The 18,552-nt window shown below is 39.4% G+C and overlaps 1 protein-coding gene across 4 annotated transcripts in view; it reads left to right on the top strand.

Annotated features, from left to right (window-relative positions):
• Window positions 1–17,450, top strand: part of UGGT1 (UDP-glucose glycoprotein glucosyltransferase 1) — a 123,221-nt gene extending 105,771 nt beyond the window's left edge. For all 4 annotated transcript variants that reach the window (XM_021075942.2, XM_021075941.2, XM_084998507.1 and 1 more), the window contains 3 exons: window positions 9,884–10,000; window positions 10,459–10,627; window positions 13,236–17,450. In XM_021075942.2, coding sequence (XP_020931601.1) covers window positions 9,884–10,000; window positions 10,459–10,627; window positions 13,236–13,261 — 312 coding nt within the window. In that variant the 3' untranslated portion in view covers window positions 13,262–17,450. The remainder of the gene's footprint in view (window positions 1–9,883; window positions 10,001–10,458; window positions 10,628–13,235) is intronic.
• The last annotated feature ends 1,102 nt before the right edge of the window (window positions 17,451–18,552 follow it).

Raw genomic sequence — 18,552 nt, 5'->3', positions numbered from 1 at the left:
TCTAGCATATCATTATGTCATTTATACTGTCCTCTCATTATCTTTCTTTATTGGGATATAATTTATATATGGCGACATGCTTAGGTTTTAAGGGCACTATTTAATCAATTTTGCAAAATGTGTATCAGGCACCAGTTAACTTCAAATTAGTAGAGTAGAGCTCTCTCTCTTTTGCAAAAATTCCAGGCATTGTTTATTTGGGCTTTCTCTTTTTTTCCCCCCGATTAGTTCACCAGGAATAAATCACCTTTATGAGTCTTTCCAAAAAAACAGCTTATAATGCTTTTAATATTGTCTGTGTGTTTCTTTTCTGTTTTTCATTGTTTTTTAGCTTTTACTTTCTTTTGTTGATTTTTTTCTGATTTCTTGAGACGGATGTTCAGGTCATGATTTTTAGTCTTTTTTAATGTGTGCATTTGAAATCAATCATTAAATTCTGTCTCAGCACGACTTTGACCATATTCCACATATTGAATATGTAGCATTTTCCTCATTTGCTTAAATATGTTTCTAATCCTCATGTGACTTCTTTGACTCATGAGTTAATCATTCCAAATACCTGGAGATTTTCGCAGGGTTTTTGTAGTTGTTGTCCTGGCCCAGTTGCTCTAGTGTGAGAAAATACTCTGTATGATTTCAGATATTTGAAGTTTGTTGAGCTTTTCTTTTTGACCCAGATATAATCAGTTTTGGTAAACATTTCATCTCATTTTATATTCTGCAGCTGTTAGGTGTAATGTTTTTCCATATATGTGCATTAGGTCAGGTTTAGTGATATGTTGTTTTGTGTGATTTGTCCATATATTTTTCTGTTAGTTACCGAGAGAATTGTGTTAAAAATCTTTTTCCATATTGTGAAGTCTTTCTTGTCTTTAGTTTTGTTAAATTTTGCTTGATGTCGTTAGAGACTATGTCATTCACTACCTCAAAACTTAGAAGTCATATACATTTCTGATGGATTAACCTTTATTATCTCTGTTAACACCTTTGGGGAAGGAAAGCTTTAAAGTATGCTTCATCTAATAATATTAGTGCAGCTACACCAGATTGCCTTTTAGTTGGTGTTATATGGAATTTTTTTTTTTTTTTTTTTTTTTTTTTTTTTTTTTTTTTTTTTTTTTACCCTTCTCTTTTCAGTCGTCTTTATCCTTATGTTTCTTATAAAGAGCTTTTATCTGTTTGTTTTCTCATTTGGTGGGACAATCACTTTGAACATTAGTCTGTTTTAAAGTTAATGTAATCACCAGTAAGTTCGGCTTTTCCATAGTCCTCCTGCTTGTCCCATGTGTTCTGTTTCTTTTTTCTCCTTAGTCAGTTTCTTTCAGATTGATTGAGGATTTTTTATAATTTTATTTTCCCTCTATTAGCTTACACTATACACTTTTTAAAAATAATTTGAAAATATTATCCTATAGATAATCAGTATGCATTTCTGTCTTCGCAAAGGCTAATATTATTTTTTTGACTTACTGAATTTTATTACATTTATAGTTGTACAACAATCATCACAACCCAATTTTATAGCATTTCCATCCCAACCCCCCTGTGCACACCCCCACCCCCCAACCTGTCTCCTTTGGAAACTGTAAGTTTTTTTCAAAGTCTATGAGTCAGGGTCTGTTCTGCAAAGAAGTTCATTGTATCCTTTTTTTAGATTCCACATGTAAGTGATAGCATTTGATGTTGGTGTCTCACTCTCTAACTTCACTTAACATGGTAATTTCTAGGTCCATCCATGCTGCTGCAAATGCCATTATTTCTTTCCTTTTTATGGCTGAGCAATATTCCATTGTGTATATGTACCACATCTTCTTTATCCATTCCTCTGTTGGTGGACATTTAGGTTGCTTCCATGTCTTGGCTATTGTATATAGTGCTGCAATGAACACTGAAGTACATGTATCTTTTTCCATCATGGTTTTCTCTGGTTAGATGCTCAGGAGTGGGATTGCAGGATCAAATGGTAATTCTATTTTCAGTTTTTTGAGGACTCTCCATACTGTTTTCCATAGTGGTTGCATCAATTTACATTCCCGCCAACAGTGTAAGAGGGTTCCCTTTTCTCCACACCCTTTCCAGCATTTATTGTTTGTAGACTTTTTGATGATGACCATTCTGGCTGGTGTAAGGTGGTACCTCATAGAGGCTTTGATTTGCATTTCTCTAATTAGTGATCTTGAACATGTTTTCATATGGTTTTGGCTATCCGTATGTTTTCTTTAGAAAATTGTCTGTTTAGATATTCTGCCCATTTTTTGATGGGGTTATTGGGTTTGTTTTGTTTTGTTTGTATTGAATTGCAGGAGGCGTTTATAAATTTTGGAAATTAATATCTTGTCAGTCACTTCATTTGCAAATATTTTCTCCCATTCTTTGGTTGTCTTTTTGTTTAGGGTTTACTTTGCTGGGCAAAAGTGTTTAATTAGTCTCATTTGTTTATTTTTGTTTTTATTGTCATTACTCTAGGAAGTGGATCTGAGAAGAGATATTGCTGTGGTTTATGTCAGAGAGTGTTCGGCCTTGTTTTCCTCTAAGAATTTTATAGTATCCACTCTTATATTTAGGTCTTTGATCCATTTGAGCTTATTTTTGTGTATGGTGTTAGGAAGTGTTTTAATTTCATTCTTTTCCATGTAGCTGTCCAGTTTTCCCAGCACCACTTATTGAAGGGACTGTCTTTTCTTCATTGTATATTCCTGCCTCCTTTGTTATAGGTTAGGTGAGCATAGATGTGTGGGTTTTAATTCTGGGCTTTCCATCCTGTTCCACTGATTTATATTTCTGTTTTTGCGACCATACCGTCTAGTTTTGATGACTGTGGCTTTGTTGTATAGTCTGAAGTCAGGGAGCCTGATTCCTCCAGTTCCATTTTTCTTTCTTGGGAATGGGTTTGGCTATTCTGGGTCTTCTGTGTTTCCAAACAAACTTTCAATATTTTGTTCTAATTTTGTTTAAAAAAAAAAAAGATTTTGTTAATTTGTTAGGGATTGCATTGAATCTGTAGATTGCCTTGGGTAGTATAGTCATTTTGACAATATTGATTCTTATAGTCCAAAAGCATGGTATGTCTTTCCATCTGTTTGTGTCATCTTTGATTTCTTTCATCAGCATCTTACAATTTTCAGAGTACAGGTGTCTCTTGTCTCTTTAGGTAGGTTTGTCATAGGTATTTTACTCTTTTTGATGCTATGTTAAAAGGGATTATACTTTTCTAAGAATTGCAATCTTGGAAGAATGCACTTTTCTAAGAATTTGTCCATTTCTTCTGGGTTCCCTAATTTTTCTTTCTGATCTTTCATTGTTATATAGCATATAGAAATACAGTCGATTTCTGTGTATTAATTTTGTATCCTGAAACTTTACCAAAATCAGGAGTTCTAACAGTTTTCTGATACAGTCTTTACTATCTTCTTAGTATCATGTCATCTGCAAACAGTAATAGTTTGCAAACAGTAATAGTTTGACTTTTTCCTTCCCAATTTGTTTCCCTTTAATTTCTTTTTCTTCTCTAATTGCCATGGCTAGTACTTCCAAAACTATGTTGAATAGTAGTGGCGAGAGCAGACATCTTATTCCTGATCTCAGCAGGAGTTCTTTTACCTTTTCACCATTGAGAATGATGTTAGCTCTTGGTTTGTCATATATGGCCTTTACTACGTTGAAGTAGGTTCCTTCTATGCCCACATTCTGGAGGATTTTTAGCGGAAATTGGTGTTAGATTTTGTCAAAGGCTTTTTCTGCATCTACTGAGAGGACCATATGGTTTCTATTCTTCAGTTTGTTAATGTCATGTATCACACTGATTGATTTGTGGATATTGAAGAATCCTTGCATCCCTTGGATAAATCGCACTTGATCATTGTGTACAATCCTTTTAATGTATTGTTGGATTCAGGTTGCTAGTATTTTGTTGAGGATTTTTGCATCTATGTTCATCAGTGAAATTGCCCTGTAACTTTCTTTTTTTGTGGTATCTTTGTCTGATTTTGGTATCAGGGTGATGGTGGATTCATAGAATGAGTTTGGGAGTGTTCCTTCCTCTGCAATTTTTTTGAATAGTTTCAGAAGGATAGTTGTTAGCTCTTCTCTAAATGTTTGATAGAATTTGCCTGTGAAGCCGTCTGTTCCTGGACTTTTGTTGTTGCAAGTTTTTTAATCACAGTTTCAAGTTCAGTACTCGTGATTGATCTGTTCATCTTTTCTGTTTCTTCTTGATTTAGTCTTAGAAGATTTCACTTTTCTAAGAATTTGTCCATTTCTTCTAGGTTTTCTGTTTTATTGGCATATAGTTGCTTGTAGTAGTCTCTTATGATCCTTTGTATTTCTGTGGTGTCTGTTATAACTTCTCCTTTTTCATTTCTAATTTTATTGATTTGAGGCTTCTCTTTTTCTTGATAAGTCTGGCTAAGGGTTTATCAATTTTGTTGATCTTTTCAGAAAACCAGCTTTTTAGTTTCATTAATCATTTCTGTGGTTTTCTTTGTTTCTATTTCATTCTTTTCTTCTCTGATCTTTATGATTCCTATCCTTCTGCTAACTTTAGTTTTTTTCTGTTCTTCTCTCTGTAGTTGCTTTAGGTGTAAAGTTAGGTTGTTTATTTGAGCTTTTTCTCGTTTCCTGAGGTAGCTTGTATTGCTATAAACTTTCCTCTCAGAACTGCTTTTGCTGTATCTCATAGGTTTTGGATTTTTGTGTCTTTGTTGTCATTTGCTTCTAGGTATTTTGTAATTTCCTCTTTGACTTCTTCAATGATCCATTGGTTGTTTAGTTTCCACATGTTTGTGTTTTTTGCAGTTTTTATTCTGTTATTGATTTCTAGTCATATAGTGTTGTGGTTGGAAAAGATGCTTGATATGATTTCAGTTTTCTTAAATTTACCAAGGCATGATTCATGGCCCAGAAAGTGATCTATCCTAGAGAATGTTCCGTGTGCACTTGAAAAGAATGTGCATTCTGCTACTTCTGAATGGAATGTCCCATAAATATCTATTAAGTTCATCTGGTCAAATGCATCATTTAAGACCTGTGCCTCCTTGTTGATTTTCTGTCTAGATGATCTGTCCATTGCTGAAAGTGAGGTGTTAAAGTCCCCCAATATTATTGTGTTATTGTCAGTTTCTCCTTTTAAGGTCATTAACAATTGCCTTATATTTTGAGGTGATCCTATGTTGGGTGAATATATATTTGCAATTGTTATATCTTCTTGGATTGATCCTTTGATCATTATGTAATGTCCTTCTTTGTCTCTTAAAAATTCTTTATTTTAAGGTCCATTTTGTCTGATATGAATATTGTTACTCCAGCTTTCTTTTGATTTCGGTTTTCATGGAATATTTTCTTGCATCCTTTCATTTTGAATTTGTATGTGTCCCTAGAAGTGGAGGAGGCTCTTGAAGACAGCATATATATGGGTCTTGTTTTTGTATCCATTCAGCCAATTTATGTTTTTTGTTGGGGTATTTAGTCCATTTACATTTAAGGTGATTATTGCTATGTATGTTCTTATTGCCATTTTATTAACTGTTTTGGATTTGTTTTTGTTGGTTTTTTTCCTTCCCTTCTTCTCTTGTTCTCTTTTCTTGTGGTTTGATAACTATCTTTAATGTTGTGTTTGGATTGCTTTTTCTTATTACTGTTTGTATCTATTGTAGATTTTTGGTTTGCAGTTACCCCGAAGTTTTGTTATAGTAGCATGTGTATACACACACACACAAGATTGTTTTAAGTTGTTGGTCTCTTAATTATAAATGCATCTCCATTGTCCTGCATTTGTACCCTGCTCTTCTCATGATTTCTGATTTTGTTAGCATATTTGGGTGTGGATGATTTCCTACCTTTACTGTATGTATGCCTTTACCTGTGAGCCTTGTTATTTGTAATATTTTTGTTTCTAGTTGTGGCCTCTTCTTTTCCACCTAGAGAAGTTCCTTTAGTATTTGTCGTAGAGCTGGTTTAGTGGTGCTAAATTCTCTTGGCTTTTGCTTGTCTGTAAAGCTTTTGATTTCTCCTTCAAATCTGAGTGAGAGCCTTGATAGGTAGAGTAATCTTGGTTGGAGGTTTTTTCCTTTCATCACTTTCACCACTCCCTTCTAGCATGCAGTTTCTTGCTGAAAAATCTGCCTATAACCTTATTGGGGTTCCCTTGTAATTTTTTTCTTTTCTCTAGCTGCTTTCAATATTTTTTCTTTGTTTTTGATTTTGGTCAGTTTGATTATATGTGTCTCAGGGTGTTCCTCCTTGGGTTTATTTTATATGGTAGTCATCGTGCTTCCTGGATTTGAATGAGTGATTCCTTTCCCATGTTAGGGATGTTTTGGGCCATTATCTCTTCAAATATTTTTTCTGGCCCTTTCTTCTTCTGGCAGCCCTATAATATAGATAGATGTTGGTGCTTTTATAGTTGTTCCAGAATTCTCGTAGACTGTTTTCATTTCTTTTCAGTTTTTCCCTTTTCTGTTCCACATCACTGATTTCCACTACTCTGTCCTCCATCTCTCTTATTTGTTCTTCTGCCTCCTGTGTTCTACTGTTTATTGTTTCTAATTTCAGTTTTATTTTGTATTTCTGCTTGCTTATTCCTTAAATCTTCTTATTTCTTTGCTGGGTGTTTCTTGTAATTTATCAATCTTTGCCTCCAGTTTGTTTCCAAGATCTTGCATCATCTTCACTATCATTTTTCATGGAGGTTGATAGTCTCCAGATCACTTAGCTCTTTTTCTGGTGTTTTTTCTTCTTTCCTTATCTGAGTCATAATTCTCTGCCTTTTCACTTTGCATAGATTTTTCATGTGGTCTCCTTTTTGCAGGCATTAGTCATAGCCTCTCTTCCTTCTGATGTCTGCCCTCCTTGTGGCTGAACTTGGTTCAGGGGCTTGCTGTAGGCCTCCTGTTGGGAGGGACTGGTGCCTACCCACAGGTAGATGGAGCTGATTTTTATCCCTCTGGTGGGTGGGGCTTTGTCTCTGGGTGAGATTAGAGGTGGCTGTGTACCTGGGGGATCTTTAGGCAGCCTCTTTGCTGGTGGGTGTGGCTGTGATCCCACCCAGATTATTGTTTGGCCTGAGGCTTCTCAGCCCTTGATGGGTGGTTCCAGATTTTTCCAAAATGGCTACCTCTACAGGCACACACACTGATGATTATTCCCAAGACCTTTTTCTCCAGTGTCCTTCCCCCACAGCAAGACATTGTCACCTGTTTTCCCAGGAGATCCTCCAAGAACTGCTGTCAGATCTGACCTAAATTCCTATGGAGTCTCTGTTTTGTCCCAGGACCCAGTGTGCATAAAAGTCTGTGTGTGCCTTTCAAGAATGGGGTCTCCATTTCCCTTAGTCCCATGGAGTTCCTGATCACAAGCCCCACTGGCCTTCAATGCCGTATGCTCCAGGGGCTCCTTCTCCTAATGCCAGATACCCAGGCATGGGGACCTGACCTGAGGCTCAGAACTCTCACTTCCTTAGGTGAGTCTCTGTGTTACAGTTACTTTCCAGTCTGTGGGCTGCCTACCCGTCAGGTATGCGGTTGCTTATATTGTGTAATTGCCCCTCCTACCTTCTTGACGTGGCTTCGTCTTTGTCTTCTGGAGTAGGATATATTTTTTAATAGTTTGCAGTCTATTTGGTTGGAGGTTGTTCAGCAGTTGGTTGTAATTTTGTTGCTTTTATGAGAGAAGGTGAGCTCTAGTCCTTCTACTCAGCCATTTTAATCCCATCTCCCCAAGGCTAATGTTATTAATTAGTGTATTTTACCAATCTACCATATAGTATAAAAACATCATAATGTGCTTCTCATATTTTAGCATATATAAAAGAATCACCTGAAGAACTTATTAATTTCTGGGCCCCATCCCACAGGCTAATCGAATAGGTATATGGTGGGCCTAAGAATCTGCATTCCTAGCAAACTCTGTGCTGCAAGTCCACATAGTACTTTTATTTTGGGCTTTTTTTTTAAGGGCCACACACTCGGCCTATGGAGTTTCCCAGGCTAGGGCCACACCTTAGCCACAGCAACATGGTATCTGAGCTATGTCTGTGACCTACACCACAGCTCACAGCAACGCCAGATCCTTAACCCACTGAGCAAGGCCAGTGATCAAACCTGTGTCTTCATGGATACTAATCAGATTCATTTCTGCTGAGCCACAATGAGAATGCCACAAGTTTTACATTTTGAGTAGCACTGTCCTAGAACTCACTAACTCCATTTATGCTTATCCCAGCCTAAATGCTCTGTTGCCATATAGTTCAGATCTCTCTATATTTTAAACCCCAGAAGTTATTCTTGTTTAACATAGTTAGTATCTATTTAGTCACCCTTTTGGTTACTCTCCATTCTCCCCTGCATTTCTGGGCTCCTACGTTGGATCATTTTCCTTCTGCCTGAAGAATATTCTTTATTTTGCCTTAGTATTGAGCTCAGTGGTAACAGTTTTTTTCAGTTTTTGCTATCTGAAAGTGTCTTTAACTCCATGTTTTCTCCTGCCTCCCAGCTTCTGGTAACCTCTATTCTATTTTCTGTCAGTATAAATTTACCTGTTCTAGGTTCTTTTGGAATCATACAATATCTTTCCTTTTGTGTTTGGCTTATTTCACTTAGCATAGTTTTTGCAAAGTTCATCCATGTTGTAGCATGTATCAGAATTTTCTTCCTATTAAGATTAAATAATATCCCATTGTATGTATATACCACGTTTTGTTTATCCATTCACCTGTTGATGGGTATTTGGCTTACTTCCATCTCTTGACTGTTGTGAATGCCTCTGTGAACATTGGTGTGCAAGTGTCTGCCTCCCTTCTTTCAGTTCTTTAGTATATATACCCAGAAGTGGAATTACCAGGTGATATTTGTTGTTTGTGTCTAAGACGATGGAGCTTTTTATTGTCGTCAATTTGAAAAGTTTTCCTAAGAGGAAAGCTTTAAAGCGTAGAGTATAGTTGGCTAGGAAACACTTGGGATCAAGCCTTAGTAGACAAGGTGGATTCAGAGCTTCCTTCAAGCAAAACTTTGAAGTATAAGAAGCATGCTCCATGCTTAATTGGCTTTTAGACGGTGGTGGTGTTTTTCTTAGAATGGTCCTTGCAGAGGGAAGTCTAGGTGCAGGCTATTTTAAATTTTAAACTGAAGTTTTTCAGGTGCTTATTATGGGAAAATATTTTATGGATCCTGTAAACTTTGTGGTTTTTAAAAACACCATAAATAAATATTATAGCTTCTCTAAGTGTTTCGATTAGGCCCCTTTCCTTTTTGTGTGTGTGTGTGTGTGGTCTTTTTAGGGCCTCGCTGGTGGCATATGGAGATTCCTAGTCTAGGGGTTGAATTGGAGCTGTAGCCACCAGCCTATACCACAGCTACAGCAAACGCAAGATCTGAGCCACATCTGCGGCCTACACCACAGCTCATTGCAATTCTGGATCCTTAACCCACTGAGTGAGGCCAGCAATCGAACCTGCATTCTCATGGAGGATACTAGTCAGATTCATTTCCACTGCGCCATGACAGGAACTCCCATGATTAGGCCCTTTTCCATTCTGAAAATCTGTTACTGGGGAGTTCCCATTGCAGCTCAGTAGTAATGAATCCAACTAGTATCCATGAGGACTTGGATTTGATCCCTGGCCCTGCTTAGTGGGTTCAGGATCCAGTGCTGCTGTGAGCTACAGTGTAGGTAGCAGACACAGCTTGGATTCCATGTTGCTGTGGCCTAGGCTGGCATCTGCAGCTCTGATTTGACCCCTAGCCTAGGAACTTCCAGATGCCATGTGTGCAGCCCTAAAAAAAATTTTTTTTTAAAATCTGATTGGCATATTATTTGTAATTTACTGTGCATTTATTTAAACTGCCCTTAGCAATTTAGATTGTTGTGTTTTATTCCCTTTACCAAACAGGATTTGCCCAATAACATGATCCATCAGGTGCCAATTAAATCACTCCCTCAAGAATGGCTTTGGTGTGAAACGTGGTGTGATGACGCCTCTAAGAAAAGGGCAAAAACAATTGATTTGGTAAGTTGTCCGTGGCTCTTTTCTGTATCTTAGTCCAGTCTGATGTATGACTAGATATTTCTGTAATTCAGGAACTGCAGAACTTCTTACAGTAACCCCAGCAGAAAGCCAAATCCTCTAGTGTCTGATAGAGCTGTTATCAGTACTTAAAATCAGTGAAGTTACCACATGTCTTCCAGATCACTCTGTGCCTTGTAATTTTTCCAAATGGACTTTCTTTTCCTGCCTCCAGTAGGACTCCAAATGGACTCTTTTTCTGCCTTCACATCTTCTCTGCAGAAGCTTTGTGTAGCCCAGTACCAGATTCCTTCTGATAATGTCATTTGGTTCCTCAGTATTGTTCTTTTGGTCCAGTTAGTTAGGACTTGTAACCCAAGAACAGAAACGCCTTTAAATTCTATATATATGAAATACACTTTCTTCAACTCAGCTGAAGTATATTATTTTGGCTTTCACAGTGTAATAATCCAATGACCAAAGAGCCCAAGCTGGAGGCAGCTGTTCGAATTGTCCCTGAGTGGCAGGACTATGATCAGGAGATCAAACAGCTACAGACTCGCTTTCAGGAGGAGAAAGAAATGGGAACACTGTATAAAGATATGACAGCAGAAGAGCCAAGCCGAGAAGGTATGTATAGACTTGTGGCTTTAGGCAAGTACTTCTTGGCCTTTCTGATTTCTGTTTATTGCAAAACAGAATAATGAATAAAAGAAATAGAAAAAGTGGGAGTTCTCTCAGCAGTAATGAACCCAACCAGTATTCATGAGGATGCAGGTTCAGTCCCTGGCCTCACTCAGTAGGTTAAGGATCTTGTGTTACCCTGAGATATGGTGTAAGTCACAGATGTGGCTCAGACCCTGTGTTGCTATTGCTGTGACGCAGGCCAGCAGCTGCAGCTCCTATTTGACTCTTAGCCTGGGAACTCCACGTGCCACGGGTGTGGCCCTAAAAAGACAAAAAAAAAAAAAGAAAAAAGAAATAGAAAAGGCAGTTATTTAATCCCGACATCTGCTAGTGTATACTTTTCACTTTCCTTAGTTAATTGGGCTTATAAATAGTATTTATTAAAGTAATTGCTGCCCTTGTTTTTTCTTTCTTTTTCCTTTCTCCTTTTTTTGAATGCTTTAGTTATTGTTATATTGTTTCATGAGTTTTATGATATATAAGCAAAACCTGGCATTATTTGTGGGGATCTCACAATTTCTTGGTTTTTCATTAAATCTGTGAATAAACACATTTAGGATCAAGTCTAAATACATACTGATTTGGAAAAAAGTATTCTTTCAAATAAGCATATTGGAGTGAGGATGGAGTGTTTAATTTAGGCTAAGAATAGAAAGGACTAAGTCTTCATGTAATATTTTCTCTACTATGTGTACAATCTAGAAGGTAGCCAGTCTAAAAAAAATCATTAAAATAGAAAAGTGACCTTTTGTAAAACATTAATAAGCTGAGCTCTGGATTTTAATTTACTCAGCTCAAAACTAATTCTAAAAAAAAGCAATTACAGAATAGAACATGGATCTCAAGTGATTCACCTAAACATTCTGAAAACCATGATATTAAAATCACAGCTAGGAGTTCCCTGTAGCTCAGTGGGTTAAGGATTTGGCATTGTCACTGCTGTGGCGAGCATGGCCAAAAAAACTAAAAATAAAATCACAGCTACAAGGTTTAAATAATTAAAATTCATGTGTAAAATCTCAAGGATTTTCATAGATAAATGAACAAGAAATGTAGACATACTGTTTAAATAAGAACAAAACAAATCATAAATGAATTTGAGGAAACTAATCAAATTAAAGGAATATCATTAATATTTCTACATAGAAAAATGTACATATTGCTAATGCCATTTTTTGGGGAGACGGCGATGAAACTGTTCTGAGCGTACCTTGTTGAAGCTTCATGCATTAGAACAGTTCTCATTAAAAAGCACTTAATCAGGAGTTCCTGTGGTGGCTCAGTGGTAACAAACCCAACTAGTATCCATGAGGATGTGAGTTCGATCCCTGGCCTCCCTCAGTGGGTTAAGAATCTGGTGTTGCCATGAGCTGTGGTGCAGGTTGCAGAAACGGCTCAGATCTGGTATTACTGTGGTCCTGGCGCAGGCTGGCAGCTGTAGCTCCGATTCAACCCCTAGCCTGGGAACTTCCCTATGCTGCATGTGCAGCCCTAAAAAGCAAAAACAAAACAAAACACTAAAATCAGTCATCAGAAGCCAGTAAGATGTTTATATTCTCTATAATTCCTCTCTTGAGAACTTAGCTTAATAAAATAATTCAGGGAGTTCTCTTCTGGTGCAGCGGGTTAAGAATCTGGCACTGTCACTGCAGTGGCTCAGGTTATATTGCTTGATGTTTTCACAAGCTTCGGTGTAGGTCATTTGCAGCTTGAATCCATTGTTGCTGTGGTGAGGGGTGATCCCTGACCCAGGAACTTATGCATGCTGCAGGCATGGCCAGACAGACAAACAAAATAATTCAGCACACAAAAAACGTTATATACCTGGGAAAATGTATTTTACTATTATTTACAAACCAAAAGCATTAAAAACCATTTAAATACCCAAGAATAGTTAATGGTATTTACTGCTACATAGGAAAATGTTTATGAGTAATTAATTAGAAAAGAAGTAAAAGGTACACTGCTACATAGGAAAATGTTTATATGTTATTAATTAGAAAAGAAGAATCCTGACTAAAAATATGTGCATTTTGCTAGAAGTAAATATTGTATCTGTGAAAACAATTTAGATGGAGTTGGGGTATGCAGGTAGTTTGTTTGTTTGTTTTATGGTTGCACTTGTGGCTTATGGAAGTTCCCTGGCCCGGGGTTAAATGCGAGCTGCAGCTGCCGGCCTATACAACAGCCACAGCAATACTGGATCTGAGCTGTATCTATAACCTATGCTGCAGTTTGTGGCAATGTCAGATCCTTAACCCACTGAGTGAGGCCAGGGATTGAACCTGCACCCCCCACAGCACAGGTCCTACCGAGCCACAATGGGAATTCCTATTTCAGTGTTTTTAAAAATAAATTTTTCTAAAAAATAATTTTTTTTAAATTTCGTTTTTGCTTTCAATATATAACACAAACACTAAACCAAAATTTAAAGAGGTAGAATGGAGATGAAGGCACAAATAATAGGTTTTCAATATGAGAAAATGCTCAGTTTGTACTTTTATAATTTGACAATAATCCATTTCTTTTCAATTGTTCTCCTTTTCTGTAGGACCTCAGAAACGCGAAGAATTATGATCTCCAGAGGAGAACAGGAAATGACACCATTTGAAAAACACTTTTTGTATTAAATGCTAGTTTTTTCCAATCTGTCTATACAACTGCTGATGGACTGGCCGGGCAGCTGAGCCGCACCACTGATTTTGCCTCCTGCGCCCGGCGGCCTCTGGATCCTCGGAGTTAAGGCTCTGTGGGATTTGTGTACCTCAGAGGAAGACAAGCGGGTGCTCTTTGGGGACTCTATAAAGAGCAGTCTTCTGACCAGAAGGGTAAACGGCAAAGGCAACTGGAAGAAAACCAGCCCTGCGGTGCCCACACCCAGGAGCACACATGCTGCAGTGTCACGGGAGACAACCAGCTAGAGCCGCCGTGTCTTCCTCGCCTCGGTCCTCAGCAGCGCAGCTCAGTCTGCACCCTGCGCCGCGGTGCAGGCGCCGCCACCGCCGCCGCCGGAGTCGGAAGCTTTGCCCAAGGTCCCGCACCTCGGGGTTGGTGCCCTGTGCACCTGCGCCCTTCCTCATCATCAGGTTCACTGTCAAATTGAAACCCAATCCACACTCGTGTGTCTTCAGGGTCGGCTCGGGGCAGATCAGTTTGGGGGTGGGGTGGGGTGGGGTGGGGTGAGGGTAGGGAAAATACCAGGAGCAGGAGGCCTCTGGAATGGGGGTAGGGGCGCGAGGAAGACCAGAGATTGGCCCTTCTCTTTTATAACCCGCGGGTACAATTGTGACTAATTTGAAATGGAAACATTATTCTTATTCTCCACCCAGTCCCAGCAAACTTTTTAAGTAATTGTTTTGTAAGCAATTTTTGTACTTGTAAAAGTCTTTGCTTTCTCTTCCCACTTTCTTAAAAAATGCCTGTTATCTCCTTACTGGATACAGCCATTGTAAGCGCCCCCTAGTGACCATCTCAAAGGGCTCAGGGTTCCTCAGGAAGGTCGCTGCCTCATCTCCTCTTTTTACAGGATTTTTTTTTCAGACCCAGGGCAAGTTGGCTTTGACTTTTCTCTACAAGAGACTCCCAGATCTGAGATCAGGAGAGATTTGGATTGTGTAATTCATTTTTTCTGTCCATTGTTCTATATTCCTCTTAGTTTAGTGCGGCAGGCTGCCTTCGACTTGTAAAACTTGCCACTTTTTCTGCCCATTGCATCTTGAAGCCAGGTTAGCCCTTTGGTCCCAGCTTTTTATACTCTCACCTCAACAGCCCTGAACGGCCCTTCTGCAGCAGCCTTCCCTGCGGAGCAGGCAGTACAGGGAGGCACCTGCTAGGAGTCCTCCAGCTGTTGCTGGCGTGCGTGGCTTGTCTCCAGGTCCTGCCCTCCTATGTCTGCCCAGGCTGCAGGGTACAGCGGTGAAGCACACCTAGGAATTCTGCTTCCTTCAAAGATTTTAGGACGAATATCAAGTAATTAATTGTTTCCACACTTACACAGGAAAGTTAACTCAGGAGTCTCAGTCTGAAGGAGCTTCTGAGTTTCTTTTGTAATTCCATTCAAAATGAGGGAGAGGGGAGCCAAAAATGTTTTGACTCAAATGCTGAATTGACCCAAGACTAAAAAGGTCCCCCCGAGTTGTTGCCATTGACAAAGGCTGTAGCAGGAGCCCCGTCCCCAGCCCTCACCCCCTCCCTGGCCCTGCTCACCTGGCCAGAGCAACTAGAGGGATAGAATCATTCAGAGTGAAAAACATTGGTACAGCTTCATCTTAGATTTAATTAAGCCTTCAGAGAGCCTTCTGCTGCCGCCACTTCTGCCTACAACCGTGGGCAGAGCTGTGCATTTTCCCAGTTTATTTTCTGGAAGATGGAGCAGGAACTAAAGTCACTGGGATGTGCTTTGGGACATAGAAGAGGCTCCCTCTCTCCAGGTCTTCCTGCCCAATCCCTCAAGAATATTCTGTGTGAGGAAGGAGCAGAATGAAATCTGTTCTTTGTATATTGTGTGTGTCCTCATGGCCCCTTATCTGTTACCACCCTAAATTTAAGTCTTATGGATAGTCAAATCTAAACATAACAGACCCAGCTGGCTTCTGGAATGGGCTAGGGCCTTCCCATGCCAGTCGTTCTTGGTGCATGTGGCATAAGCAACTTTCAAAATGAACCCTTAATACCCTGGGAAATGATGCTGCCACTGAAATGTGGTCTTAGCTTTGTTGTCTCTACTGTATGAAAGCAAATTGTGACTGAAGAGAGAGTTTTTTCTCCCAAGAAACATGAATTGATTTCACTGGAAGTTTCAAGCTTCTGGAAACTGTTTACAGTGTGTTGCTTTTAACCATCATTTATATGTAATGGATTTTTTTTTCCCTCCCATCATGCTGTAATGGAAAATTTTTCCTTCTGGATCAGTGCCACAGAGATATGAAATAATGTGACATGTCAGAATGACATGCAGCGGTGTGGGTTTTTATGTTCTGTGAACAGTGGGTCGGCATGGGTGTACACAGCCTGCTTTGGGGGCTGTGGGGACATACCTGTGTTTTGTTTTAAAACTATATTCAATACAGAGAATGATGGTATGTTCGTTTTCCATACCATAGTGTTGAATTTGTCAAAATGGCATTTCAAATGGAAGCACACAGCTGTTTGTCTGTCTGCTAAGTGTCCATGTATTGTATGAATTCAGCTCTAGGGAGAGCAAAGGTTTTAGAAAAATTAGTAGTTTCCAAGAATGGAGCTTCATACACTCTACCGTCCTCATGACATGAACCTTGTTAAGGTTCTGACTGAAGGAATAAACAGTGTTGAGGTGCTTGCAGAGTCCCTGAAGGAAGGGCTGACCACCAGGGATGGCAGTGGTTTCCAGAAGAGACTGGGAGAAAGACCCCACTTCCCTTTTCACTGGGAGTTACACTTTACTGACAGTGTAACTTGGAGCGGGTCAGACACCACTGTCATAGCAGTGGGTATAAAATGATTCCTCTTCCCCCACAGTCCCCTAGGAGTACATTTGAATACCTGAAAGCATATTTTTTTTCCTAAAATTACCATAAATGATTAAAAGAAGTAATTCAGTTCAAGTGTTTCAAGGTAACATTTTTTTTTCTGAATAAGATGTTAGTACTGTGGTATCAGATTTCATGGAAATGGAAGTGTTTTGGTAAAGCTACACTATGGAAGCTTTCTCTTGGTAACAGCAAATGGAGAACACTTGTGTGCAAAGTTATTTAAATATATGTTCCATTAATAATTATTTTAATAATTTTTTAAGTATTTGATCTTATGGGGGTGTTGTGTGATGAATAGTTAATCAATTTAAATATAGCTATGTGTCTAGTCTGGCGGGATAACCTTTTTAATTTAAATTTATGTTTTCCCTGTCTTGATATAGTGAGGAAAGATCTTTATCAGAACTTTTGTAATAATCTGACTGAATTCAAGCAAATTGGATTTCATTAACTCAGGTCGTTATTGATATTTCATAGTATCTGGAGGGCACCAGTTTCTCTTTCATTATTTGGTCTTGATCTCTTGATCTAATAGAGAAATGACTCTTCAGGTGGCAGTGACTCAGTGCACTGAGTGGGGATCTCCCCCCTCAGGGTGTCATTGAATGCTGACAATTTACGAAAACAAACCACAAAATTAAGAGCAGCTGCATGCTCCTGTCCAGAAGTTTAAACTCCACGGTAATGACTTTTGCAAACAAGAGGCCATCTCCTGAGTCTCTTCCAGTTACCTGGCAACACAGAGGCCAAGTGTGGCAGATTTAGGTAGGACACAAGTTAGGGTGTGAGCGCAAGCCATCATCCCATCTGTACTATAGGCATTGCCTTACTTGTCAACATTTAGATTTCCAGAGAAATGGGCATAATTCCTCTTCAAAATTAAAAAAATAGCAAAATACATTAACCTCAAGTCAACAATTTGAGAAGCAATTATCAAGTACCATGTTCTCCAACCAGCTGTTTTGGTGTAATAATAAGGAAAACATGGAAAAACAAAAATATTAGAATTTTTAAAGAAACTATGTACCTTAAAAACAACAAAACAAAACCTTTATAACTATTCTGTTTTACTGTAATCCTGTTCTATTAAATGCGATGTGGCTCCAGGTGCTGTGCCTTGCTTGGGAACAAGCCTGGGGCACTAAATGTCTGAAGAGCCCTCTGAACCTGAAATAACTGAGAATGAATTTCCTGGTACTGTAAAAAAAAAATAAGGTCTGCTCAACACAATAAACTTTTCCTTTTCTTCTTCAAAACTGTCTGGTCTGTCGACGAGCTTTTATGCTCAGGAAGGGTTTGAAGGTCCACCCTTTCGTCTGACAGAAGTAGCAGCCTGGACAGGGGAGAGAGCTTTACCTGAACATCTTGTGTGGTGACAGAGCTGGGACCAGTTGCACAGCCAGGTTTCCTCTAGGTCCCCAACCTTGGAACTGCCCCAGGCAGGATTTGGCAGGCATGCTACCCTAGAAGCATTGCAGGAAGGAGGGTATGGAATTTGTTCCCTTTGCAGATTCTCTGAGCTCCTACTCGGAGGGCTGGATCGAGGTGGAAGATGGGGTTCCCGCCATCTGGGTGCTTACTGAACACTGCAAGCTAGTGTCACGGGAGCTCTTGCAGAGGTCAAGGTTGGCAGATGGTGGGGACCTTGTGGCTGCGAGAATACTATAGAGGGCACCCAAGGTGACAGTGAGAAGGAGGAAAAGCCTCTGAAACCTGAGGAATAAGTAAGAGTTATCCACGTAGAATGAGGTGGGGATGGAGGAGCAAGAGCCAGTGTTTCTCATTTAGGGACCAATAAGGGAACCTCTGTGGCCAGAGCCACAGCCAGGAGAGGTGCTGGAGAGGCAATCTGACTCCAATCCTGAGGCCACCAGAAAGCCCCTCAGGGGTTTTAAACTGAGTGCCAACATGAAATCATTTTTTTCTTGTAATAAACTTACTATTGATTTATAGCACATGAAGGCACAAGTGCAAAACATACACCTTAACAGACGCTCAAAGTAACATATTTGGGAAGGTTCCCTTTGGTTAAGGGGAAGATTCCCTTTGGTCACAGCTATGGTTCGGGTTCAATCCCTGGCCCGGGAACTTCCACATGCCATGAGTGTGGCCAAAAAATAAGTAAATTAATAAATGGGACAACTGCTAACCGAAAAATAAAAGGGAATTTCCATCATGGCTCAGCAGTAACAAACAATATCCATGAGGATGTGGGTTTGATTCCTGGCCTCGCTCAGTGGGTTAAGCATCCAGCATTGCCATGAACTGTGGTGTAGGTCTCAGATGTGGCTCAGATCCCACAGCATTGCTGTGGCTGTGGCTGGCAGCTGCAGCTCCAATTGGACCTCTAAACTGGAA

This window comes from Sus scrofa, chromosome 15, assembly GCF_054392235.1.
Source record: "Sus scrofa isolate SSC_HxYL_T2T_F1_AM1 chromosome 15, Sscrofa_HxYL_maternal_Yorkshire_Landrace_v2.0, whole genome shotgun sequence".
Lineage (NCBI taxonomy): Eukaryota > Metazoa > Chordata > Mammalia > Artiodactyla > Suidae > Sus > Sus scrofa.
This window is presented reverse-complemented; position numbering and strand designations above follow the sequence as displayed.